This window comes from Antedon mediterranea, chromosome 8 (assembly GCF_964355755.1).
Source record: "Antedon mediterranea chromosome 8, ecAntMedi1.1, whole genome shotgun sequence".
Classification (NCBI taxonomy): Eukaryota; Metazoa; Echinodermata; class Crinoidea; order Comatulida; family Antedonidae; genus Antedon; species Antedon mediterranea.
The window spans coordinates 17,623,002-17,650,526 of record NC_092677.1 but is presented as its reverse complement, the minus strand read 5'-3'; the positions used below and the strand labels follow the sequence as shown (position 1 = coordinate 17,650,526).

At 33.7% G+C, this 27,525-nt stretch overlaps 1 protein-coding gene across 1 annotated transcript; it reads right to left on the bottom strand.

Annotated features, from left to right (window-relative positions):
* Positions 1 to 327: 327 nt before the first annotated feature.
* LOC140057349 (protein fantom-like) lies at positions 328 to 27,525 on the bottom strand. Its single transcript, XM_072102977.1, has 32 exons — positions 27,442 to 27,525; positions 26,193 to 26,278; positions 25,513 to 25,657; positions 24,293 to 24,452; positions 22,000 to 22,080; positions 21,677 to 21,741; positions 21,030 to 21,119; positions 20,669 to 20,741; positions 20,212 to 20,282; positions 18,293 to 18,398; positions 17,660 to 17,806; positions 17,356 to 17,429; positions 16,519 to 16,658; positions 15,941 to 16,098; positions 15,520 to 15,586; positions 14,567 to 14,787; positions 14,054 to 14,125; positions 11,681 to 11,761; positions 11,474 to 11,589; positions 10,707 to 11,001; positions 10,260 to 10,425; positions 9,934 to 10,088; positions 9,342 to 9,467; positions 8,762 to 8,860; positions 8,212 to 8,457; positions 7,278 to 7,388; positions 6,593 to 6,817; positions 5,383 to 5,622; positions 4,160 to 4,352; positions 3,894 to 3,978; positions 2,351 to 2,484; positions 328 to 1,984 (listed from the first exon to the last, which is right to left on the bottom strand). Exons 2-32 carry the CDS (start codon positions 26,260 to 26,262, stop codon positions 1,866 to 1,868), a joined length of 4,131 nt encoding a protein of 1,376 aa, XP_071959078.1. The 5' UTR covers positions 26,263 to 26,278; positions 27,442 to 27,525; the 3' UTR covers positions 328 to 1,865.

Below are 27,525 nucleotides of genomic sequence, written 5' to 3'. Positions count from 1 at the left end.
ATGATAACCAACGTAACAAGATGTGATGATAACCAACGTAACAAGGTGTGATGATAACCAACGTAACAAGATGTGATGATAACCAACGTAACAAGGTTTGATAACTAACGTAAAAAGGTGTGATGATAAAAACTTAACGTAAACATTCTTTATAGCTGACAACAAAACCATGGCCACAACAATGCCATGAGCAGAAACATAAAACAAAAATAACACAAAATTTGGGACTTTTCACATTTCAATGATGCACTAATATTGCTAAATGTGTGATTACATTGCATAATGTTATTGATGTTATGAATTAATTTCCTGTATATCATTGCTCAATTACAGTCTCATTGCCTTTCAAATTTATGTATACACATACAATGTTTATTACAGACCATTTCAATTGTTATCCTGCATAAGTTGATAAACACAATTTATACCAACTAAATATAGTACAACATACATCTAATTTCAATATTTACAAACAAAATATACACTAATATATACAATAAAATTGCATTATGAAATGTTTCTAATGTTGCTTACAGATGTATTGTCCCTTGAAACACAAAAAATAAAGGTCAAAATATTCTAAATTTAAATTGGCTATATCAAAGTAATATTAAAGTTATTCACTTTAAATCAAAAATTCAAACCAAAAACAAGTTTATGTAATTAACAGGTAAATTAATTTGATTACATTTCGTTTGCAAAATCGTCACGAGTGAAAGTAAACAAAGATTTCAAACCATGAGTATACATTATGCATGATGCTAATTAGGATTGTTTACAACTCGTCACGGTTGAGAAGGTGTTTTCACACAGATCGCGAGGAAGTTTTATGATTATGCATACAGAGTAGCCAAACAAGCGTGTTGCATTATTAGATATGTTTTGATCGAAAACTTTGACTGGAAGTCAAAGTTATTTGAGTGTATTTCAGTTAAATGATTTTTTTTTCCGACTAATTTTTGATGAAAGTTAATAACTATTATGATACTTCAAATGACACTTTTTTTCGAAATATTTTATTTTATTTTTTCTGGAATTAGTCAAAGGGACAATACATCTTTAAAGGTTTGCATGGCAAATAAATACTATTAAAGTTAGGCTTGCAGAGACAACCTTACTTTTTATTTCCTTTTAGAACCACATGGTACACAGCAAACATAGCGTTACTAGTGAAATTATTCTACGTAAGCATGGTTCCCACTAGCAACGCAACACAAGGACATAACGCAACGCAAGTAAATTGACCAATCACAAGCGATGGCTTATTCGCTTGTGATTGCTAACTGTCTATAACTTCAGTTGTCATTGGTTAAAACGCTTGCGTTGCGTTTACGTTCGTGGGAACCAAGCTTTAATATAAATTATTTTACTGTAGAGGAAATACTCTGGATATTCTTAAAGTTTGCCTAAACTGAACCCCATGATGCTCCTCCTACAGCCAGATATTCTGACATCGCGTCTAAATATTTATCATTGGATGAACAGTAGAGATAATAATACCTAATTGTCCTTGTTTTAAACATATTTTGTAAGTTATCGGTCTAAAAATGAAACTGATAACCGTACTTTTTCCTCATCTAGGTGAAAGTACATGAGATTACTCTTTATCGCATTTGGCAAAAGCAATACTCATTTAATTTAAATTCTATAAATTACCATTAAAGTGTGTATGTCAGAAAAATAAATTATGATTTAGCCATTCAAAGGCACAGTGTGTATAAATATAAATAATGCTTTAACATGTAAAATGTTGTTCAATCAAGTTATACTATTCACTTTTCGTCTGTTTAGTGGTTAATGTTAATTTGAACTTTGACCCTTGATATATTTTTATCTGCAATGTATTCCTGGAATAGCATTCTTCTTTAACCATCCTCCTCACTTTCATATTGTAACTCTTCGTTTACCGCCCTCAACGCTGAAACACATTCTACTGAAACATTCATTGTACCAATCATAATGGATTGATCGCTGGCATCTGCAACTATATAAAACAACAAAATCACAAGAAATTATAATAGGCCTTTGTTAATTATAAAATATATACAGGATTTAATCCTTGAAAAAAATTATTGCTCCATTAAAGAGAAAATAATGAAAGAATGACAAACCCATGCTTTCTAAACCAAGTCTCATATGAGGGTTAGGTAGTGATGGTGTATTGACCATAAAAAAACAAGACAGGATTTGAACCACAAAGATTTCTTCTTCCTGTCTTTTATTTCAATTTTTAAACAATGGATGGGTTTTGTGATTTAGTTAGGTGCACTGCACCAGGATTTGGACTTTTGACCTTGAATTGGTTAAACACCAAGCTACCGTACAAACTACAAATAAAATAATGACTTACTATCAATATCAAGATCAATCACATCTCTGCCTTGTTTCAATATCTCTTGCACATCAACGTATGCATATCCCTGGTCTTCACATTCCAGATCAGGCTTATCCTCTGCTGGTTCACTTACAAGTGTAAAACGAATCCTTTAGAAAGTATAAAATAATGTCAAATAATAATCTATCTGCATACTGGTTGCGACTAAGCTGGTAGCCAGTTATTACAACACTTAATTAGATTCTTGTCATTTGATTGGAGGATTGTGGGTCATGTGATATATCAAGCGTGCAACATCGTTATATGCGAGTACTGTAATTTTGTTTTGCACTTTCAGTGAGCAACCACATGCGCAACACAATGCTATAGGCATATGTTGCACTCATAGTTGTTCAAAGAGCTTTTTTGTTCTATTGTATGGTTTAGTAGTTTAAGAAAATCAGATGTTGGAAAACTTCAAGCAATTTATTAATAAGGCCTGTCAGTAAGTATCTAAATTGATGTAAGAAAAACAAAAAAGGGCATTATACTAAATGATAAACATTCATTACACCAAGATTATGTATGAGTACTGTAATTTTGTTTTGCACATTCAGTGAGCAACCACATGCGCAACACAATGCTATAGGCATATGTTGCCGAATAATCAATCTACCTCTAGTGTGCGCCGTTTATTTTATTTATTCATTTAGCATCCATTCAACAAGAACATACAAATACATAACAAAGAAAAAATCAAGAAATTTAAATTTAAAAAATGTAAAATTATTTCCAATGGGAGAAGGAAACGGAGATGTGAAATTAAACAAAGATCATAAGCAAGACATATGAAAGTGTGAAGGGAATAATAAAAAAAAATTGCTGCGTTTTTAATGGTTTAGGCCTTGGTCTAGTCTCTTGTTAAAAGTAGGTGTGTTATAAAAAAATGTTTTATAATCGTGCAATGGAACAAATAATTTCAATATGTGAAATGTTTTCACTTGGCTTTGCCTTGTGAAAATATTCATACCATTGCACTCATAGTTGTTCAAAGAGCTTTTTTGTTCTATTGTATGGTTTAGTAGTTTAAAAAAATCAGATGTTGGAAAACTTCAAGCAATTTATTAATAAGGCCTGTCAGTAAGTATCTAAATTGATGTAAGAAAAACAAAAAAGGGCATTATACTAAATGATAAACATTCATTACACCAAGATTATGTATGGTTACGGTCAGGAAAGTGACTACATAACACACTATGTAGAACTAACAGATATCTAAATTCATTCGTCCCTTTTTCCATCCGTGCTTTCAATGACAAATACTGTTGAATCAACTTGTAGTTTATTTTGTATAGTATGTTATTGCATTTTGATGTGAGCGATTGTGCCTGTCATGAATTTTTACAGACCAAATAAATCTGAATCTGAATGTTATTAATTTCTGATTCAAACAAATGCCTTATATAATGCATCTGGATGAGAAAATTATGCTAGAATTCTCAAGAAAAAGACTCCAACTGTCTTCATCTGAACTATTATACTTCTTTTTGGGAAAGAGAACAATGTTAGGTGAACTTACTTTCCTTCAGATGGATCCTCCGGGAGCAACATGCTGGCAAGGTAATCTCGCTGAAGTTGGTTGTTCTCATGATCAACATGAAATACTGTAAAAATTAATATCATTACATTATAGTATTAGTGATGTTCAGTGAATTAAAATATTAAAGTTCTCTGTTTCTCTAAATTTAAAATAGGGAGGAAAAGGGAAGAACCACCATTCCATAGATAAATAAAATATATTTTCATATCATTACATTGAGGAACAACTACAATCAACATTATTACCTTTTTTAAAATTGAACTCGATGCGATGATCAGGCTTTGGTTTAGGCAATGCAAATGGCGTCTCAAGCTCCTCGGGTACACAGCCCAAGAAACGATACTCAACAAATAATCGCTCAATGTTCTCATCTTCTATCACTCGCGTGTCGGCTTCCAGGATTACATGAGATATCGTAACTGTCACAACATCTTTGTTCTGAAAATTTAATTTTGCTTTCAAGTTTATATTTTGGGTAATTTTCTTCTGTAATAGTACAAAGTTTTTTACAAAAATAGTATGAGATCATAATATAATATACATACAATAATTGAATTATTTGTATAAATACAGGCAAATTTCAGTACAGCAATTTTAAGGGAATTAGCAAATTCTAAACGTGCACATATAGAAACTAGAAAGCCACTCCGAGAGTGCATACCTCCGCCTACTGTAAAATTCTCCTACATAAGATTTCTCCGGTAAAAAAAAAATATATAATTTGTGTGTGTCTTAATGCTGTTTGTGATTTAGGCTAATTTCACTACAAGCATGTGTATACGAGTTTGGTGTAATGATTATGTAACAAGCCTTTCAATTAACAATAGCTTCAGTTGACTAACAAAAGAACAGCAACGCGAAAATCAAACGAGTAAATTTGAAAAGAAATAGGTTTTTTAAACTACTCGCATCAAAAAACGTGAACATTAAATAAAATTATGTTTTAAAATAAAAAACCACAAATTATAACTCTTGCCTCTTGTAAAAAAATGAAGTTTTTTGGACAAGTAGTTCTCGAGAAAATGCAATTTCAGTTTACTTGTTACTTTAAGACTGCTCGTCGGCTTTTGAAAAATTCTGTTCTATCTTTTAACACTAGCAGGTCTGAAAAGTATACTAAAAAGTGGTCCAGAATTGGGATCATGGTTCCAAAATTTAATGGAATGGTCCTTGACCACTTATCTATCTGTATATTCATTTTGGTAAAGATCTTGTAATTACTTTTTGAGTAATCCTGCTAACTAACACACGCTACCGATACATATACATATACCTCCTTGGCGGAAATTATTAATAATAATTGAAATTGTTGAAAAATGGAACAATGTTGATATTTTTCATTTCAACAAAAAAGTATAAGTAAAAAAAAAATAAAAAAATCATATAGTGCAGTTAAATTTTGTTTTTTTACTTCATACATAGGTGATTTTTCACTGGGATTTTTCAAAAAGGCAAAAATGAATCTTACCGCTTGTACTGATGCAGGTCTATTCATAGCAGGAGACATGACTACACTGTCAGTGTCACTGGACATCACCTCATCTTTAGTTGTCTCCTCATTTACATAATCTTCTATTTCCTCTTCCTTCTCATCCCTGTAAGGAGCTGGTGTAACAACTTCATTATCGGTGTCATCGTCATCATCATCATCAAAGTTACTCTCTTCAGGCTTGTCGCCAAAGTTAGTATCGCTTAAGTTATCTTCAAACTGAAAGATAAAGGTGTAGTGTTTTTTTTTTGTCGAAAAAATGATTTCCCCGGTGTTATTGGTAAATCTGCCCCTGTTGTTAATCTGGGTAGGCGTTGCACTGCTTGCTACCATGGGTTCGTAGAGGACCTAATCAGTTTTCAGTTTAACTTGAGGAAGATTATAAGAACATCTATATTAAAAAGTATCATATTCTAAGTGCCATACATTTCATTTCACATAATCTATTGGTCCATCAGCCCTTGTTGTTAATCTGGGTAGGCATTGTACTGCTGGCTACCATGGGTCCGTAGAGGGACTAATCCAAATTTCATCAGTATTATGTTTTTGGGGGTTTTTTTTGTTTACCATATTTAATGAGGGTGATCCATCCAGCAATTGCTGATCATTAGGGACCCTAAGATGCTCTACATATACAAAGTCTTATTACAAGTCTTTGGGAGTGGAGTTTTTGGAAACAATCCTGACATGTGACGGGACTTGGAGTGGTAGCCAAACATCATAACCACCAAGCCACAACTCTAATCCAAGCTTGAGGATGATTATAATTATTCAAAATAATTTCATTTGGTTTCCAATTTATAATGGGAGTGAATATTCTTTTTTTTTATCCAATAGATAAGTACAAAATAAAAGTAAAGTACTCAGATTGTAACAACAGTCTATATAAAAAAGCAAAACTTCATAGTAAGTTCTGTACTTTTTATTTCATACTTTTATTTATTGGATCAATAAAAAAAGAATATTTTCCCCAATTATAATTACATTTACATTAAAAAGTGCCATACTTTTTGTTTCACGTAATTCTCACTTATTATTACCGTGTTTTTTATGTTTTTTTAATAATTTTTAAGAGCCTTGTCTGTGTACAAACTTCAAATTTTAAATATTTGACAATAAATGCTGTGCAAGCAGTGCATTCATTATTAGAATGAATAGCATTTGTGTCAGTGCACTCTACTATACCAACCTGTACACGCATCTCCTTGGCAACTACATCTTCAAGATCCTCAGACACATCCTGTTCTGATGACTCTTCCTTCTTGCTAAGTCTTTCATCCTCATTGCCATCATTAGTCATCCTCGTTAGCTCTTCTTCTACTGATGAGGCTGGCACAGCACTGCTTTCTCCACTGCTGTCATCAAAATTCTCACCTGGCTGTAAAGTGCCTGCAGTTTCAGGCTCAGGTGGAAACTATTGTAAGAGTACAAAAATGAAATGAATGAATGAACTAAATTTCTTGATATCAAAATGATCAAGCATGCAATATGTGTACAATTATAAAATAAAATAGATAAATAATTGTATTACGTGTGATATTACAAAATAACAGCATTATTCATTATGAAGTATGAAATATTCTGTATTCGACTTTTTCTCTAAATCCAATTCTCCCTCTATAACCTCATACTTCAGGCTGCCATTTTACATTTTGTGCCCAATTTTAATTTCAAACCAAGGAAAAAATAATAAAAACATAAAATATCGGAATCATGTGTAGCAATCGCATAGCAAGATAATTGATTGAGCACCTTCCAAATTTACAAACCAATTCAGTAGAAAGATTGTTATTTCTTTTAAATGCAGATGAGTGTAATTTATGAGTTGTTAATGAACAAATATGAACTAAAAGTAAATGTAATGCAGTACAAACCTGGGCCAGGTATTGAGGAGGAGTGACATCACTATGTGGCTCCAATTCTTGCTCAGAATCTTCGGGTGAGTTGATTGTTAGTGTGGGTGGTGGGAGTTGTGCACCTGGGTTCTAGGCATGCAAATGAGTTTACAAATTTAAATACAGACATGCATTTTATTTTTAAGAACTTTTCTATATACCTCAGTCTTATCACTCTTATTTATTATTATGACGATCTTTCATTTGAGTGTTTATTACACTAAAAGAGGCTTCAATTACTGGCTATGTATACTTCACATTTTTCAAGAGGCTTCAATTACTGGCTATGTATACTTCCCATTTTTCAAGAGGTTTCAATTTAATTGGCTATGTATACTTCACATTTTTCTTTACTATTGAACTAACGTCAGGGTCCCTACCTAGGGTTACAGGTATCAGGTTTTTAGTTTTTATTTAATTGTGTTCCATGATCTCTCATCAAAATGAATGTATCATTGTTGTGCTATGTCAACATAATGTCAAATTAAAATTTCAATTATAATACTTTTGCAATTACAATGCAACTAAAGTAACGTAAATAGTATGATGAATTGATTTACAGTGTTGATGGAATTTAAGTGAAAGTTGATTCAAGACAGTGCTCATGCAAAGACCCTTATTGTGATCGAGCATGACTAAGACCCCATTTACACTTTAAATTTGGGTCGACCCAGTGTAAACACTCCATAAAGTTAATCCGGCCCTAGACTACTTCTCGAGGGGTGTCTAAGAGCAGCCTTTATGTTTGGGCCAGCTTATGCAGTAAACCCAATGGCTTGAGAAAATGGAACGCAAGTGTAAACACACTGGTTCGGATCCAAACAATTAAATTTGGATCCAATTGTAAGTGTAAATTGGGTTTTATGTATGTTTACACAAGTTACTTTAATTTGAATTTAATTGAAATACTTACAGTATGCATAGCTACAGGTTCATAAACCTCTGATTCTTGGACTATCCTCTTCTTAGACTGCACTGGAGTTGAGGAAGCAGCAGGACCAGGTCTTAAAGGAGCAGCCTTGATGGGAGTTACATCAATGGTGTCTGGACCAGAGGCTAACACTGTGTTAGACATGGCCTGAGGTGATGGGACAGGCTTTGGGATTGGTGGTTTGCGAGCTGTATGAACTACTGCTGGTTGTGGTGGCCGTGGCTGAAGCTATAAAGAAATTGTTTAATATTAATAATATTGTTGTTACTTTTGTACATTTTGTAAATCATTATGGAAAGAAAAATCATCTTTAATATCGATTGATGCCAGATGTAAATTGTTGTATTGCTGTGTTCAATAATAGTATTATATTTATAATGAGTAACTTTTCATTCATTTTAAGTAATTTTTTGCTGTTAATTCTTTTACTTCTTCAAAAAAAGATATTAATTTATTATTTAGTGTTCTTTGCAGATCTGATAGCCAAAGAATAAGTATTGAAAAAATTGAAAGTCAATACTATGATACTTACTGTAGTTTTGTCTTTCTTCTCTGTGGTAGCAAGTGGCGCTATGTAAGAGTATTGCCACTGTACAAGTACATCTATTGTTCCATTAGTTTTATTTGATTTCTTAAAATTATAAAAAAATGATTATATTATAAAACAATATATACTTGTTTTATGCGCAAATATTTAGTTTTATTTAATTTTAATTTTTATTATTTTGTGGAACAATATCGTATAGTTCAACTAAAATTGTATATTGTATTTTAAAATCTATGAGTCACTGAATATCTGAGACAGGTAAGACTAACCAAGATGGTTTTCCACAAAAGTTTTTGTTTTAACTAATATTTTATTAACTGGTAATGTTTGTACTGTCATACATATATTACCATTAAATATCTAAAAAAAACAGTACTTTCTTTCTTGTGCAGGCTCACAATAATTGATTTAGTATCAAAGATAGAAAGATGACATTTTTACAGAAACAAATGTGAGTCAAATACATTAGCCAAATAGAGCTTATTTTTTAATTTTTTTATCACCACACTGAGCACAATAAAATACAGTTTTAGCCAGCCCAGACTGATTATGTTATGTTAAGTACCTGTTTCAGCTCAAATGTTCCTTTGATTGCTTTATTATGTGCTAGACTAATAAGAGGAATTTTAGCCAGGCCTAGGTAAGCTGTCTCCTCAGGATCGGTGTCATCAAACATGTACACTTGTAGACTCTGAATTAACAAAATGTAAATAAAGGATCACAGTGCCATACATGGTGTGTCAATATGGTGTCTATGCAACTCAGTTCAGATGTTGGCCTATAATTAAGTATCTGTGACTAGTGGTGTCCAAGAAATAGAGTATGTTATTAAAAATGGTCGCCATTTTTAGGGTTAGGCATCCAAAAACGTCCCAACATTTATAGTTGTGTTCTGTATGGCCCAAAGAACCTATTTCATATAAAAAACATAGTCTATTTCCGTGGACTATATTATGGGTGGAGTTCCTGATATCACAATGTCAATAAATGGAGGGGAAGGAGGATTTTGTAAATAGGTAAATTATTTTATAAAATAAATTGACGATTTATATATTGTAATACATTTTTTTAAAGTACATAAACACAATGGGGTAAAGTTGATTGTGGATTATGCCTCATTTTTTAAGTTAAGAAATAAAAGATAATTGATATCATACCTCTGTCTTTAAATACCTATCTAAGTCTGCATTCATTGGCACTGGGTATACCTTGGTGTCATTGAACTCTGGCGTATTACTGGATTGAATAATGGTTGAATCGTGATCTCCAAAGTCAAAGAACCGATACACAGTGTATGGGCTTGGTTGGACACCTGTGGAAATAATTGGAAAAAAAACCAGAAAATACCATTTTATTATAACATGGATTTTTTTACAGTCCAATTAGTAAATTGCTAAAATTAACACATCCGTTGTTTTTTAAGAGTGTTCTCAAAGAAAAAACAGTCCGTATAATAAAATCATAAAACTTTAATATTTTCTACCTGATCTTCTTGCTTTTACTCCATTGCAGCGAATGATTCTTATGCACAGCTCATTAATGTTCTGATCCCCAGGTCTGCTGGTTACAGAGCCCTCATCTAGGGACTGAATAGCTTGTTGTGTTGATCTCTGATTGGATGTCATATAGCCAAGTGCCTTGACTCTTTCCTATAGTGTTAAAAAAATATATATACTTTATGTATATTTGTTGAACTAATACTTTGTTGTAAGCCCCTTATTTTAGCTCAAAAGAATGATGACACCAGATATCATACTAGCATGTGAGAGCCTTAGGTTTGAGATTTCTCTACTGGTGTGCTATACTGTGTATGTTGTAGGTTTGTAGAGTATTTCTAATTTTCTCAGTTTCCAGTTAAACTGAGGACAATAAATAATATATTTTTAAAAAATCGTGTAACGAAAAAAGTTAACTAGAAAAGTGAACGTACTCTAAACAGTCTCAATGCTTGGTCCATTGGAACACGTAGCCTAACCCAATATTCGACTGTCCCAAACTGCACAGAAGCTCGTCCAGACTCTGCACCAATAAGATGCCCAACACCATGTATCCGGTTTTGATTGCCATCAAGGAGTTCTCTGAAATGCAGCTGGCATGCAGCAATGGTACGGAACTCTGTGCCAATGGCCTGGTGAACTTCCATAGTTGTTGATTCCTTCATAATGTGGTGCAAGAGGAAGTCATCCACAGTTACCACATATTGTGAAGTGAAATCAAACACAGGTCTGAAATAAAACAGAAACTTAAATTATAATTATATCTGCCTCCTAAAACAAAAAACAAACTAAAATGTTAGAAGTCGAATCGATTAGCTGAGCAGTTAATACTGTAAACCACAGCCACCATCATTCTTGTGATAAGAAAAACAACAATAAGGACTTAGATGTCCAGTAGTACACATCTGGCTTGTCTGCATTATAAAAACATAGTGAATCTTTTGGAAAAGTATGATGTTACTTTGATGTTACTGTTCCTACCAACCAGTTGAATCACCTTGTTATTAAAACAACCAGAGTGGCCCATGTCACAAAGGGGATGAAATGGAACTAATATACGATTGAAATGACAAATATATTCTTAATTTTCTGTTCTGCGCTAGCCTAGGTCTTGGTCTTTATTATCCCCCACCATTTTTAGGTATGAGCACTATGCCAGGAGTCTTGGCCTAGATACAGAAAATAAATTTCATTGCATCACCTTGAACCCTTCACTACAGGTGTTGACTGGAGTTCATATTCAAAGAATTCATAAGTTACAAATGTTGCTGGGTCCGAATCATCAAGCACTCTTAAACCTTCTTGACTGAATTCAATCTACAAAAGATGGAAATTTGAATAAAATTAAAAATGAATAAATTAAGAATCTGTCATTTTTCAAAAATTATGAAAGAAACGTTAATATTACCTTTTGTATATGAATTTCCATCAAGTTTTGCCCTCTTTCTAGTTTAACTGATTCATCTACTTCTTCCATTTCATCCTCCATCTGCAATAATATAATAATAAAATGTGACCTATAATGTCCTTTTTAGGAAAGTTGACTGTGATAATTACATCTATATATGTATAAATTTGTATTATTTTATATTTTTACATAATTAAAATAGCAAATTTCTACACAGTCAAAGAAAAATGCCGAAACTCCAGAGGGTCAACCATCCACCACCTCTCTTTTGAATAAATTAAACAACAACAGGAGCACTCATAAAACAAACAAGGCCCAATACATGTTTCAACACTACGTTCAAATAAACAAATAATCATTGGACAAACACAGCATGACATCATGCTAAATATCTTCAGCATTGCACTTGAGGTTCATGACATCATGCTCAGTACCTTCGACAGTGCACTTGAGGTTCATGACATCATGCTCAATATCTTCAGTAGTGCACTTGAGGTTCATGACATCATGCTCAATATCTTCAGCAGTTCACTTGAGGTTCATGACATCATGCTCAATATCTTCAGCAGTGCACTTGAGGTTCATGACATCATGCTCAATATCTTCAGCATTGCACTTGAGGTTCATGACATCATGCTCAATATCTTCAGCAGTGCACTTGAGGTTCATGACATCATGCTCAATATCTTCAGTAGTGCACTTGAGGTTCATGACATCATGCTAAATATCTTCAGCATTGCACTTGAGGTTCATGACATCATGTTCAACATCTTCAGCAGTGCACTTGAGGTTCATGACATCATGCTCAATATCTTCAGCATTGCACTTGAGGTTCATGACATCATGCTCAATATCTTCAGAATTGCACTTGAGGTTCATGACATCATGTTCAATATCTTCAGCAGTGCACTTGAGGTTCATGACATCATGTTCAATATCTTCAGCAGTGCACTTGAGGTTCATAACATCATGCTCAATATCTTCAGCATTGCACTTGAGGTTCATGACATCATGCTCAATATCTTCAGCAGTGCACTTGAGGTTCATGACATCATGCTCAATATCTTCTGCATTGCACTTGAGGTTCATGACATCATGTTCAATATCTTCAGCATTGCACTTGAGGTTCATGACATCATGTTCAATATCTTCAGCAGTGCACTTGAGGTTCATGACATCATGTTCAATATCTTCAGCAGTGCACTTGAGGTTCATGACATTATGTTCAATATCTTCAGCAGTGCACTTGAGGTTCATGACATCATGTTCAATATCTTCCGCAGTGCACTTGAGGTTCATGACACCATGCTCAATATCTTCAGCAGTGCACTTGAGGTTCATGACACCATGCTCAATATCTTCAGCAGTGCACTTGAGGTTCATGACATCATGTTCAATATCTTCAGCATTGCACTTGAGGTTCATGACATCATGCTCAATATCTTCTGCATTGCACTTGAGGTTCATGACATCATGCTCAATATCTTCAGCATTGCACTTGAGGTTCATGACATCATGCTCAATATCTTCAGCAGTGCACTTGAGGTTCATGACATCATGCTCAATATCTTCAGTAGTGCACTTGAGGTTCATGACATCATGCTAAATATCTTCAGCATTGCACTTGAGGTTCATGACATCATGTTCAACATCTTCAGCAGTGCACTTGAGGTTCATGACATCATGCTCAATATCTTCAGCATTGCACTTGAGGTTCATGACATCATGCTCAATATCTTCAGAATTGCACTTGAGGTTCATGACATCATGTTCAATATCTTCAGCAGTGCACTTGAGGTTCATGACATCATGTTCAATATCTTCAGCAGTGCACTTGAGGTTCATGACATCATGCTCAATATCTTCAGCATTGCACTTGAGGTTCATGACATCATGCTCAATATCTTCAGCAGTGCACTTGAGGTTCATGACATCATGCTCAATATCTTCTGCATTGCACTTGAGGTTCATGACATCATGTTCAATATCTTCAGCATTGCACTTGAGGTTCATGACATCATGTTCAATATCTTCAGCAGTGCACTTGAGGTTCATGACATCATGTTCAATATCTTCAGCAGTGCACTTGAGGTTCATGACATCATGTTCAATATCTTCAGCAGTACACTTGAGGTTCATGACATCATGTTCAATATCTTCAGCAGTGCACTTGAGGTTCATGACACCATGCTCAATATCTTCAGCAGTGCACTTGAGGTTCATGACACCATGCTCAATATCTTCAGCAGTGCACTTGAGGTTCATGACATCATGTTCAATATCTTCAGCATTGCACTTGAGGTTCATGACATCATGTTCAATATCTTCAGCATTGCACTTGAGGTTCACACAATTTTACAAATACATACTAACCTCCATTTCAGTATCTGCTATTTTATATTGTTTAGTCCCATATGCTATGTCTTTTAGTTGACGTTCCAATTTCTAGATTAATATAAATAAAATGATTTATTTTATGTCTGCAGTCATGTTATCTATGTGCAATAAAGTAAAGTACTGTGCTCAACCTATCTTTAATTCTAATCTGAAAGAACTCCTCACATCTACTGAGTTTGTAATCTCAACTCAATGAGATTATCCAGCAGTTCTAACATCCAGTAATATTCCACCAGTTTGTGTCACACACTATTTACTCTTCCAATATGAGTAATGCACTCAACCTATTATTTTTTCATTCTAAATCTCCAGTCAATGAGTAGTCACCAATTGTTATCCTAGCTGTGAGTGTTCCTCAAGTTTAGTGTCATTATCAGTGTATGTCTACACTCAACTGATGTACAAAATATAAAATCAATCGTTCTTACTTTTATTCTAAACTGATCGTTTTACACATTAAGTCCACTCAGCCAATGAGTAGTGACTTACCTTTATCCTAGCAGCCCTAATATCCAGTAACTGCGAGTATTCCTCAAGTTTAGTGTCATACTCAGTTTTGTACTCTTCCAATCTATGAGTAGAATTCTCCACTTCTGCCTGATAGTCTCTATTTATTTTGTGTTGCAGTATCAGCATGTTTCTAGTCTTCTCTAGCTCATTGACTGTGTCAGCGTGCTCTGCCTGCAGAGTCACCACCTGTAGCTTTAAATCTTTAAAGAAATTGAGTAATAAAATACTTATCAAAGTTGCCATTTTAAATTTAGTATACAGTAAGGGTATGTTCAGATCCATGGAGTTATGTAATGTATGTGTAATTTGTAGTGTAAAAGTGTTCAGACGCTACACTAAAACTGAAGTGTCACAGATTTTGGCGAACATCTCAGTGCAAAAGTAAATTTAATTGGTTGAAGTGCAAAATCATTCATGCATGACTTTCATATCGTTCTCTAATCTTGTACCTTGAGCTGTCGCAACGAACGTATGATTGGTGTTGCAAGAAGTGGCTTCAACTAATCTTTTCCTGGTTCAAACCAAATGACTTGTACGATATGAAAGCATAACTCTGTAGGTCTGAAAAGGTCCTTAGTGGATGCCTTAGCTTACTTTGACCTCCTTCATTTTGTTGATTTGCAGTAATGCATCTATAATTTGTCAAGTATCATAGATATATTATGCATCACATGTGATATCTATGTCATAGACCATGAGCCAAAACATTATACAGACACCACATGTGATACATATGTGAGACTGTATTAAAGAGCTTGCCTAAGAACCTAGACATATAATGCCATAATGAGATATACAGTGAATCGGATTCTTCATTATAATCATGTTTTTTTTAAGCAAACAAACAAATAAAATTTCTCCTTTTTGTATTTTATAGGTCCTAGTTGTGAGATTGGTTGATTGATTAATCAACAACAAACAAGTATACCTACCTCTGTTCACTTCCTCATCAACTCTCTCAAGGAAGTCGAGATCCTGGCTGCCTTGTTCTTTCCTCCTCTAATAAATAACAACAAAATCAATTAATGAAGACCATTCATCCTGGACAGTAATAAAATATAGACAATAGACACACAATCCGGACGGGCGATAAAGATTCTACGTGGGAAGAGCCGTTACCGCTCGTCTGTGTAAATTGGCCCTAACGCCACACCGCAAGGCGAAAGTAGCACGACAACTGAAAATTTAAGACATTCTCAGTTTTACATTATTCCTCTGGTTTATGTTTACTAGCGAAAATAAGTTCCTTGTTAAACAAATGCTGGTCAGACTATTTCTATCTTCTGAAGCCACCAATAACAAAATTTGTCAAAATTTTGAATATTTAACAGTTTTGAGAATATGTATTTTCACCTTGACGAGTACAAGAGCTTCTTCAATCTCTGCGAAGTCTACTACGCTTTCATTGTTAAAGAAACGCATCTTGTCCTGCAGTTCATCCAACTGCTGTTTTACTTGGAAATGTGTAATTTGCAGCTCACGGAAATCGGTTTGAAGTTTCTCATGCGATTCTAAATACAGACAGAATATATTATAAAGTATAAACAAACGAATACGCTTGCAAGCTTGTATGGAGGAGCCATAAAAAACTACTACAATAAAACCCTATAAGGGACACCTTTGGGACACAAAAGTCGCCTGAATAGTGGTTGGCTGTAATATATATTGCCTTTTGTTCTTTTACAGGAAAATGTCCCCTTAGTAGGGGTGTCCCAAAGAATTTACTATCTTCATATGTATTGTATCTTTTTTGGATGAATTTTTTAAATTGTAAATATTGTATTTTCCTATATTGTAATTTAAAAAAATTAGATATCAGCTCCCATGTGAGGGAACTGGAATATTGATATGATAAACAATAAAAATGGGATTTACTGTACTGTTCAAAACATTCAATACACATACTAATATTTACAATTTAAGTTACTCACCTCTTTCTTCTGTAAGTTTATCTAGGATTGTATTCTTATCATTCAAGTCACCCTTAAGGGTAGCCTCAAGTTGAGCTATTTGTACTTTAAGCTGCTTCTCGTTGGCACGATATTGACGCTCTCTCTCAGCATCAAAAGCACTGCAGAAATATATACATAATTTTAGGAAAGAGTGAAATATTATGTTGAACAAACCAACTTTTTAACAGAACAGTTTCAATCATTGTGATCGTCAAAAAGTTCTATCTACACTATCAAAAATGTGATGATTTCATATCACTACCATATTTACTTTTTTTGTCAAACTAGTTTGATAATGTAGACTTACGAAAACCAATCAAAAAGTGACATTCAAATAACACCATAAATTTAACATTAAGAAGTAAACTATGACAAAAATATCTATAATTTATTGTAATACAGTATGATTAATTTTAATAGGCTTTTAATTATTAACTTTGACCTCATACAGTGGTTGAGCGTGTTAACACACCCTACAATAGATTGCTAGATCATTGCAATTTACTCAAATATAGGGTGGTACATACTGGATAAAACCTTATGTAGATAGTTTCATGGAATGAATGCTGTGTAGATGGAAGTTGTTGTATTGTGTAAAATCTAGTCTCCTATGCTTTGAGATGTTGCCATATAATGCAAAAACACATCCATTCCATAAACATATGGACAGAAAGGGATGGAATACCCCTTTCACATCAACTAGCAAATATATGGAGACACTCAGTCTTGCATTCAACACAAGCTTTAATCTATATTTATAAATTGTAACTTTACACTGTAAAGAATATAATTTTTTCATTTTTTTTTTTCACAAACCTGTTTAACAGTTTTTCATTTGCTTCTCTTAAGATTTCTTTCTCACTTTCTATATCTGAAATTCTTTCATGAAGCTGTAGCAAAAAAAAGAATGATAACAAACAATAAATAAAAATTGAGATTGAAAGTACAACAATAGCATTAGCATATTCTATACGATATTGTTCCATAGATTTCCTAGATTTTCTAGCTCCAACTCAAACACACACAAATTCTTTATGTTTTCACCTTTCAAAAGAAGAAAAAAATAGCTCAGCCACTCTCTAATCTCTGTATGATTGTACTATTTTCCTAATGTACATACCTCTGCTATGATTCTCTGTGTTCCACTTCCTTGTTTCAGTTGGTTTTGTAACGTAAGTACCTTATTTTGTTCAATTTGTACCAGTTTATTCTGATCTTCAATTTCTAACACCATAGCATCATGACTCTTTTTAACAGTTTTCAAGTTCTGCAATTAGAGATGCAAACTACATAATTGGTTTCTTCTACTAACAAATAACAGTGGCAGATTCAGGATTTTGAAATAGGGTTTAAAAATTGGGGTGCTCTGGCTGGATTCTCTCCCCCCCCCCCCCCCAACTACACGTATCATATACCCAGCCCATTATAAGGTATATTTAGGTACTGAAAAGACTCATTATGTACACCCTCATCATAGACTATACCATTGATCACTCCTTGGTTAATAAAATTACGCATCTTTAGAATGATCTTTTATTTGTAGCTGCTGGTTGAACATTATTTAAATTGAAAAAAAGAAACTTTGGACAGCGGATTTACTATTGATAGTCGTCAGGTGAAATGTAAACTGGGCATAATTAAGGGGTATACCCTCCCTCACCACTGCATGGTAAGCAATTGAAGTTGGTGGTAAAGATTGGTAATGAGATGGAAGGCCATTTCATTAAATGAGAAAAGAACAGCAAACATTTACCTCTTGTAGACTGGCAAACTGTGTTTGTAGTGCTGTTAATTTGCTAGATTTATCTTTCAGCTCACGCTGCAGACGAATCAATTCTACATTCTCTTGAATATTTGACCTGAAAAAAAATAAAGAATAATATTATTTAGTATTGAAATATGAAATTAGATATTTATCATTCTACAGTAAATGTAGTATTTTCTTTATTAATATAATAATAATAATTAATTAATAATTATTTATGTATAATATTAAAAAGGTTCAAAAAAATAATTGTCAATTTACTTTTTATTATTTTATTTATGTATATATGGTATAGCTTTCTGTTCTCAATTTAAAGAACTGATAATACATAATTTTTTAATAATTTTTTAACAAGTTGAGGTTTATATTAATATAAAATTATAAAATATTTTAAGTTTATTGCAATACTGTTTAATAAATAATATAAATAGTGTTTACTAATGATAATATTCTATCATTTATAGGAAAATTCAATTTAATTAGTAAAAGAAAAAAGTATACAATGTAATTTAGGATTTTTTGTAACCTTTAACATTTGTTTGTAAAGGCTAATATGGTCTCATACAGATGTTTAATATATCAGCAAACATAATGAATTATTATATTAATTTATTTGTATGTATATTACACAAACAATACAGACTGACAATACAACAACAAAAAACACTATACAACACAAACAGATAAATGCAAAACATATGATTAGGTTAAAACTGTCATTAAAAATCTCCTGTAAAAAATCGCCCCAAACATTCATCAAATTTAGCAATGGTAGTCAACATTTTAAGGAGATCATTTACTGTATATAGTGCTCAGGGATGGCAAAGTCTTAGAGTGGTTATGAGGGGGAAAGGTTTCTTGTGTAAGTGCTGTATTAAAATTAGGATGGTTGGAAGGCCTTAAAAAAATAACTATTGGCATCTCAGCCCAGCACAGTTCTCGAGTGCTTTCCTGTTTGTGAGCAAGGGAGGAGCAGGGTATCTGTGGGCGCTACATACCAGGAAACAATCCATATACTCCATTTCAATAAAGTATTTGTTTCATTTTTTAGCAAAAGGAGTAAAGCAAGAAAATACTGTCAGGTAATTTTTGTGTTAATATCTATCCAAAAAACAACATCACTAACAAAAATAAAAAATAATTAGGAATGTTAGGACACGCATGCAATATGTGCTTGTGATGTGGGCTACCTACCTGGCTGTTTTTCTGTTGAAAAGTTAAAGAATTAAGAGTTGCCATGTTAAGAAAATGCATAAAGAATATTGTACTGTATAAGTCTAACACAAAAAATACAGATAGTAAACAACATTGATCTAAGCAGTACAGAGCCGAAATTTGTTTCGACTACTACATAAATTGAAGGAAAACAAATAAATTAGTTCAGTTTAAAAAAAATCACAGTGTAAGGGTGTGTGTCGCATGTAAGGGTGTGTGGCGCAGTGTGTTGGACGTTGGACTACTGATCATGAGATCGCGGTTCAGATCCAACTCTGCCGCATTGCTTGTATCCTTAGGCAAGATACTTACGTTTGCCTCTCTCCACACAGGTGTATAAATGGGTACCCGATTAGATTAAGACACTACTTTGCGCTGATTACTAGCTGCATTATGGGAGTATGTTTCCATACGTGTTGACCGGGGTAATAATGTTCAGCCCTTAGAGGTTTCACAACATTAGGCGTTATATAAATCCAGGATATTATTAAAGGATGTTGAAAGTGCATAAAATGTATCATTTTATATTTACACCATCCAACAACAATTGAGCACATGACTCACAAACTACAGGATGGGAAGCCAGTGCTTTATAAACCAGACTCATAATAGTGATGTTGAATTGCTGGAACAAAATCCTAGTACCAACCAAGAATACATTTCCTAAAACTATGGCTTAACAAACAACTAACCTTTGACCTTGATTCATCATTCGCTTTAATTGTAATATTTCTTCATCATGTTCTAATTCCCTTGTCTGCATCTATAAAAGCAAAATGTTTTTAAACATATTCAAATGCAAAATAAATGTTATCAATGTAATATAACATACCTGGTTGTATTCTTGCCATTTGATTGGTTAATCTCATCACATGTCATTCATTATTTTCAATAATGAACAGCACTATTGAACTGATTTTTGACTAGACTAGCCTTGGATGATGATTTAAGATGGATTGATTGAATAAAGGTTTAGTTTAGAACAGTAGGTGCGTTATAAAATAAATAATGAATGTTCTGTTCTGAATGTTCAATGGCAATAATATTTCATTTGCTGACAAATTGACTGCTCTATTTAACTCGGCTCCGCCTCATTAAATAAAGAATTAAATCTTTCAGCGAATGAAATATTCACTATTTGTATTATACCTGATCTTGTAACATTTCTTTGTCATCTTCTAAAATATTTATTTGATCTTGTAATTGACTTAGGAAATCTTCTCTGAAAAAGTAAAACAAATAATATTTTTATTCCAGGCTGAATTAAGCACAACATAGAATCTATTTCAAAATGGCAAGCACTGTTAAACTGTTATTATACATCTGAATCATTTAAAAAAAAAAATTAGACAAGGCTTATACCAAAGACTGGGTTTATGCTTGAGTACGTATTGGCTAACGCAATTTTACCAATTTATTTCAGCTGCACAGAATGCTCAGAATGAGTGAATTTCAGCAGGGGTTAAATTAAACCATGTTGCAACACAAAAAAAATAAAGCAAAAACTTACAATCGTTTGTTTTCTTCCCTAGCCTCTTCTAACAGACTGTGTCCATATCGTGGAAGGACATCCTGCCTGAATGCACGAGGTGTTGCTGATCTATAAAGATACACAACATTTTTAATTAATGAACTAATTAATTTCAAACCTTCAACAAAATTTATGACATCTTTCCTATTAGTATGATATAATTGGAGCAAATTAACCTTTTCAATAAAAAATAGTTCATGTTGAGCCGGGTACATACTTTCGTTTACAGCTACATACAAGGGCCAATTTAAATAAGCCATAATAATAGTATGTATTATATTCAATTGGTTGTAGTATACCACATATCATGTATATATGTTTTGAGTCATGCAGCAAGACAAATGATATGGCTATTGTGCAGAGAGACTAGACTTCAATTCAGTTTTATGTGAATACTTGGTTAAAAAATAATGGCAAGTACGACGCCGACGGCATGGAAAGGAACTGGCCACTCTACCACAACACAGCTCATTCTCCTATGCTCAGAATAAATCACTATAGTAGGCCTACTGCATCTTGTTTGTTCAATTATCATTGACAAATAATTATGTTCACTCTCTTTATGTAGATATTAATATGAAAAGAAAGTAATCAGAGAAAATTGTAACTATTTAAATCAAACATACCTGCGATCATCTATGGGTGGTTTAGAATTTCGTCTGCCTGTGTCTGGTGATGCCTTAGCTCGACCCTGTTATGAGACATTAAAAATGATATGCATTAAAGACTTATTAATTATATGTCAAAGAGCAGGAGCAGAAACAGAAATGTTGTGCTTTAATAAATGCTTTGATCATAAATGAGAGAATCCATTCTCAATCGCATCTCCGCAAAAATGATCCCACAATGTACGATTTTGTAAGTTCGCCAATGTTCACAAAACTATTAAAAACCAAAGTCATGATTGTTGGCAAACTCCAATAACTTACAATTCTATTATCCTACTTACTGTGTCAATTCTGGACTGGACATGAGGGTAAGATGTCTGTCGTTTGCTCTGTGTCGCTAACTGCTGCTTTGCTATCATTAACTGAAAATTTGACCCAAAAAAGAAAATATATTGTAATTTCTTTGTTTTATTTTATTTAATCTTCTATTTCCTACTGAGTAAAGTAAACCTTAGTTCAATCATGGATTAAAGAATAGAAGGATATGCATCGACGGTGACATCAAACGATTTTCCAACGCGCTTGCCTATACTAAAGCACTGCTGCCAATCAAACAAACACGCTCATTGAACTCCATGTCTCTAACCGCGGCCCTCTGTAAAACGCTGCGAATCAACTGTTACATTTTTTGAGACCAAAACGTAACCATGTAGAAATCGTATGCGCAGTCTGAATGTTCTATTGACATGTCTGCGTCGATGATTAATTGACAACCAAAATATATTGCTGAATAATTCTGTTTTAGTTTCATCACAATCGGACTACGAAAAGTTCACTTTCTTACGACTGGTAATTTTAAGTAGTTGGTAATATTAATAAAATATGCAATTTTTATATTTGAATTATCATTATTTGCCTGCCATATTCTTTCATTAAAAATTGCGTTAATCTATAGAATATTAAATTATGCATTTGACCATGTATGTTGTTAGCGTGGCCGGTGTTCACCCATACAACAATCGTGTTTTTAATATATGGCTAAGCAGTGGTTTCTTCATAAATCTCTTTAATTATCGATGTGATTATATTTAAATTGTAGTGCCTGGTGATTGGCTAGTGGTTATGTCATCCACATCACATCCAATCACCGGGTTTAATTGAATGAAAACAGCGATCCCTGATCCGGGATTGGCTGGCTATGTATAGTTGCGATTCGTTACCTAGCGGTCGTTTTGAAAAGTACACACAGGGCAAACTTAATCACGAACAAACGAAGTACCTATTATTATTCACACAAGAAGTAAGACAACAGTAGTATATAGATCATGATTACAAGTTGTATCTACTACACTTAATATTAGCCTAGGCCTACCTAGGCAGTATCAATGTCGGCAAAACATATGGTTTACTAGTAAGCCTAGGCCTAGTATCCTTGCTGATTTTGTAATTTTACATGTATGTAGGCTGAGACAACAAATAAATAGTTATTGTCTCAGATGTAGGGCTACTACAGGTCATAAAATGCTACTTTAATGTCATAAAAACATTAGCGTAGATCAATCGCGGCAGAAACCTATACTAATTACAATTATAGCATCTACAATTCTAAGCCAATAACAATATAGTATTGTTTTTATCTGGTATATTGATGAAGTAGGCCTACATTAGGGTCTTCACAATAACATACAATGTAATTTTATAACTGTTTTCAATAAACATTATACTCAGTGGCGTGAGCCAGAGGCCTGAAGCCACTTCTTTAAGAAACCTAAGTGGCCCTCCAAGTTTCAAAGATCGAGGCCTCGGACGTTTTTAGCATTTTCGACATATTTTATGCCTGTTCCTCTGGGCACTGCTCATGGGCCCCAAGCTTCGGTTTAGCCAGTGAGCGCACATAGCCGTTACGCCACTGATTATACTGTTCAAATATGTATGAATACATACAGTGCAACAAAGAACGCGCGAAAGAAGCGTAGTCAACTAGGTTAAATGTCGTTGCACATGTGCAGTAAACAATATATTAGGCACGCGACCGTTTCGTTGTTACCATGCGGTTAATTAAACTGTAACATTGTGGGCGGTCCGCGGTCTGTCGGCGAGAGTCAAGGAACCCTTGATCTCACGTCGATGCATATCCTTCTATTCTTTAATCCATGGTTCAATCAAGATTCAGAGAGGAACTTGTTATCATTGATTTTACCAATTGTTGGCTATTCACAGTATGTAAATAAAATGCACGCTTACACGAAAAACACATATCAAATGTGTAATTAAAATCTAACGAGGCAGCGAGCATCTACGCCTAACAATCCAGTATTTCACTTTTTAGGCCTGTGTTCCCAACTGAAACTGGGTTAATGTGAACCTACAGTTACTGGGATTTGAACCCTTAGATTGGACACTGCAAACAATGTCATATTGGTTTTTTCAAGGCGCCGGAAACGATAATACTCATCAAAAACAGTGTTGAATTAAAATGTTTGTTAACCCCCATGTACAATTTCATGGGGAAGTGCTGAGAAGATGCACCTAGTTCTGGCATACGTGACAGAACCTAAAAAAGAGGTCTGGAAGCCAGAAAGTCAGTGTTGTACACTATAAATTTTCACATAAATGTTGTAATGAAATACTAACCTTGTTCTTGTAAGCATCGTTCTGTTTTGTCAGTTCTCGTACTTTGGTATGGAGATCATCAAGCATTTCCTCCATCTCAATATCTCGACCTTTCTTCATTGCTCCTTCTGGTGCTTGTTTTTTCTTGTCATTCACAAGACGGAGCAGTTTTGTAGCCATCCTGATTTTTAAATAGATAAAAGCCATTGAACTTAAAGCTCAGGTACAGGCATGAATTTTAAATATAATATTTGGATAATTGTACATAAATCAAATATTTGTAACAGAAATCGAGACGAAAAAACATGAATTTCCCTTAATATGGTCAAATACAAAATTTGGCGAAATTCTTCCATAAAAACCAGGAAGACTTTTTTTCAGTAGTTAGGTAGTTAACCTAATGTAATAATATGTCTGGTGACTCCCTAGACGGTGAAAAAAGATGGTGGATATACGGTGGATAATTTTTGCTATAGCATGAAAATAAAAATCTGAAGTTGAATAAAAATATCAGAAATGTAATATTCAAGTTATATTACCTATATTTAGTCATCTGATAACATTTTTTACCACACCATTTATTTTTCATAGCTTTTTAAAAAGCCTCTCTATTTACAAAATGTGTGTACAAAAGAATAGAGATTTTACTGTGTAATTTGAACTATCCCCCACTGATAAGAAAGGGCTTATTTTCAACAAGCTCATGTAACACAAATAAAATCCCAAAAATTATGAAACATAGGGGAAACTATAGATCGATAATTATTGGAATGTATGATCAATAGAAATTTTTTGCCCGCACCTGGCCTTTAAAAAATGGTAAATTGAATGCTTTACTCAAAGCCATGGGTACTGCTGACCTTTGTCCACACTATTATTATTATACACATTATTTACAAGGTTAGTTTTACCATAAAGAACTCCAGGGTTTTAACAAGAAATAACAGCGGCATTGGACTACAGCATCTTGGTTAGTTTTAAGTTGTACTGGACAGGCAATGGTTTGGTAAAGTTAATCATTAGACTTAACTAATTTAAACCTGAAGGAATTGTAGCTAACGTTCAGATTCGACTTTTGCTGGTCAATTTGGACAGCGACTCGTTTGATCAAGGCTATATCCTCCCGTAGTATAAAGAGTACAAAATTAGGTATTTAGGTGTAAAGCCTCGATTTCAGCACCTAAATCGGACATTGTACAGTCAAATTTGCCCGCATATATTTTCCCCCTTTTTTAATTTACTTTTTAATTTTATCCTCTTGTTTTCTTGCATGTCTTTTGAGAACCAAGTTTTCATCGTGCAGTCGTAAATATTTATCTTCCAGCTCTTCACGGGTTATCTTGGATATGGCACGCCGTTCCTTTGCCCGTCTTTGCTCACTATCTCCTGGAAACAATACAAACAATAAAGATTTAAATAAACATACCAAACATTCATCTTTTTTATTTTAAATATCTTTGCTAATTGCTTTTAAGCTTTGTCTACACTATTAAACTTTATGTGACATATAAATGTAATGTGCCCATATATGGACATGATGACGTCATATTACTACCATATTTGGGCACAATATAAAATTGTAAATAGAATAATTGCAACAAATGAACAATTATTTAAAATGAATATAAAAAAAAATTCAATGTGCTCATTTGGAGATGGTAAAATCGAAACCATTCAGCATTTGTTCTGTAATTGTCCAATAGTAAAAAGGATATGGAACTCCTCCAGGAAAAAATTTCAGAAAAAACTGGAGTGCAATTTTTTTTGATTATATTTTTCCTTTGTAATGTATTATATGATGAAATAAAAAAAAATAAAAAATAAAAATATTTGGGCACATCACAGTTGTTTTGCCAAACTAGTTTGATAGTCTAGACAGAGCTTTAGAAAATTAACCAAACAAAAATGTTTAATCTCTTACCAGGCCCTAATGCACCTCCATGTGACGGGCCCGCACCAGGATCTCGAACAGGAACATCATCTGTATCCATGGCTGCCTTATGAATACTGCAAATAATAAATTACTGTTTAGTATCTATACATACTCTAGTATTACACATATGCTATGCACTATATTATAGGTTTAGTACTAATTTATACATGAATAATAATTATTGATACTTTCAACTTAATAACAATTATATTATTATTACTACTGTATTATATTTACTTAATAATTGTTGATAATGTTAGGGGAAATTAACAAATATAATCTGTGGTTTTAAAAAACTATGTGCCTTCTATTTGTGAATAGAAAACTGACGTTAACCGAGTTTTGATCACCAGTTAAAAATGCTTATGTAAAATACACTAATTCAGAGTTAAGTATCAATTCATTTGACCGGCTGATTGGCATAGTAGCGGTGTACTGTGGTTATGGACCTGGGGTCGGAAATTTGATTTTCTGCTTGATGACTTTTTTTTTTTTTCTTTTTTGCAGGCTGCATTGTTCGTGTGAGGAACGTTTGATCGATGGGTAAACGAATTAGTTCAGGAAATAAATGAACAAACTACACTTTGGGTACATTGTTTTTTCTTCTTTATAATTTTAACCATAATAGAACGTACATTTTAAAATAAGAAATATTTTTCCAGTAATTAGGCTACCTGTAGGCTTATATGCATTCATTTTTTAATTAAGCTAGTAAAATGCAAATACAGCCTGGTAATATAATTAATATGTGTCTTTAATTAATGCTATAATTATTAGGCCTATCATCTAGGCATAGCCTAGTAGTAGGGAGTGGCTAGGCCTACTAGTTTAGGCTAATTATTATCTACTAGCCTAGGTCCTAGTTAGTAAGAAAGTAGGCTAACTATCAAGCCTAGGCCTAGCTAGGCTACCAGTACCAAACTAAAAATGAAGGTGAACCCGAGGCCTAGGCCTAGTCCTCTCTCTGAGCTCTAGACTAGCTAGACCTCTAGCTAGCTAGTGGAGTAGAGATAGTCTATGCCTAGGCCCAGACCCCGGCTAGACATAGGCTAGGCGGCCCTAGCTAGGCTCTAGTAGGCCTAACAGTTGCTAGCCTGGCCCTACCTAGCTAGGCCTAGCCTAGGCTAGCCATTAATAGTAGGGCGGCCTAGCTAGTAGGCCTAGAAATGAAAATAGGCCTAGGCCTAGCCTAGGCATTTACACGGTATTTATGCAACGCAATAAAAAAGCTAATTACAAATGATTCAACCATCTATAAAGAAACACAGAATTGCAATAAAATGTGAAAAGAAAGCAATTTTTTCCAGTGATCCGACGGTTG

Excerpts from the sequence above, each read along its gene's own strand:
- LOC140057349 (XM_072102977.1), bottom strand. The coding sequence starts at position 26,262 with ATGGATACAGATGATGTTCCTGTTCGAGATCCTGGTGCGGGCCCGTCA. Across the intron at positions 17,430-17,659 it reads CACAGAGAATCATAGCAGAG|CTTCATGAAAGAATTTCAGA; the intron begins GTATGTACATTA and ends TTTTTGCTACAG. Across the intron at positions 7,389-8,211 it reads AACCTGTAGCTATGCATACT|AACCCAGGTGCACAACTCCC; the intron begins GTAAGTATTTCA and ends TTGCATGCCTAG.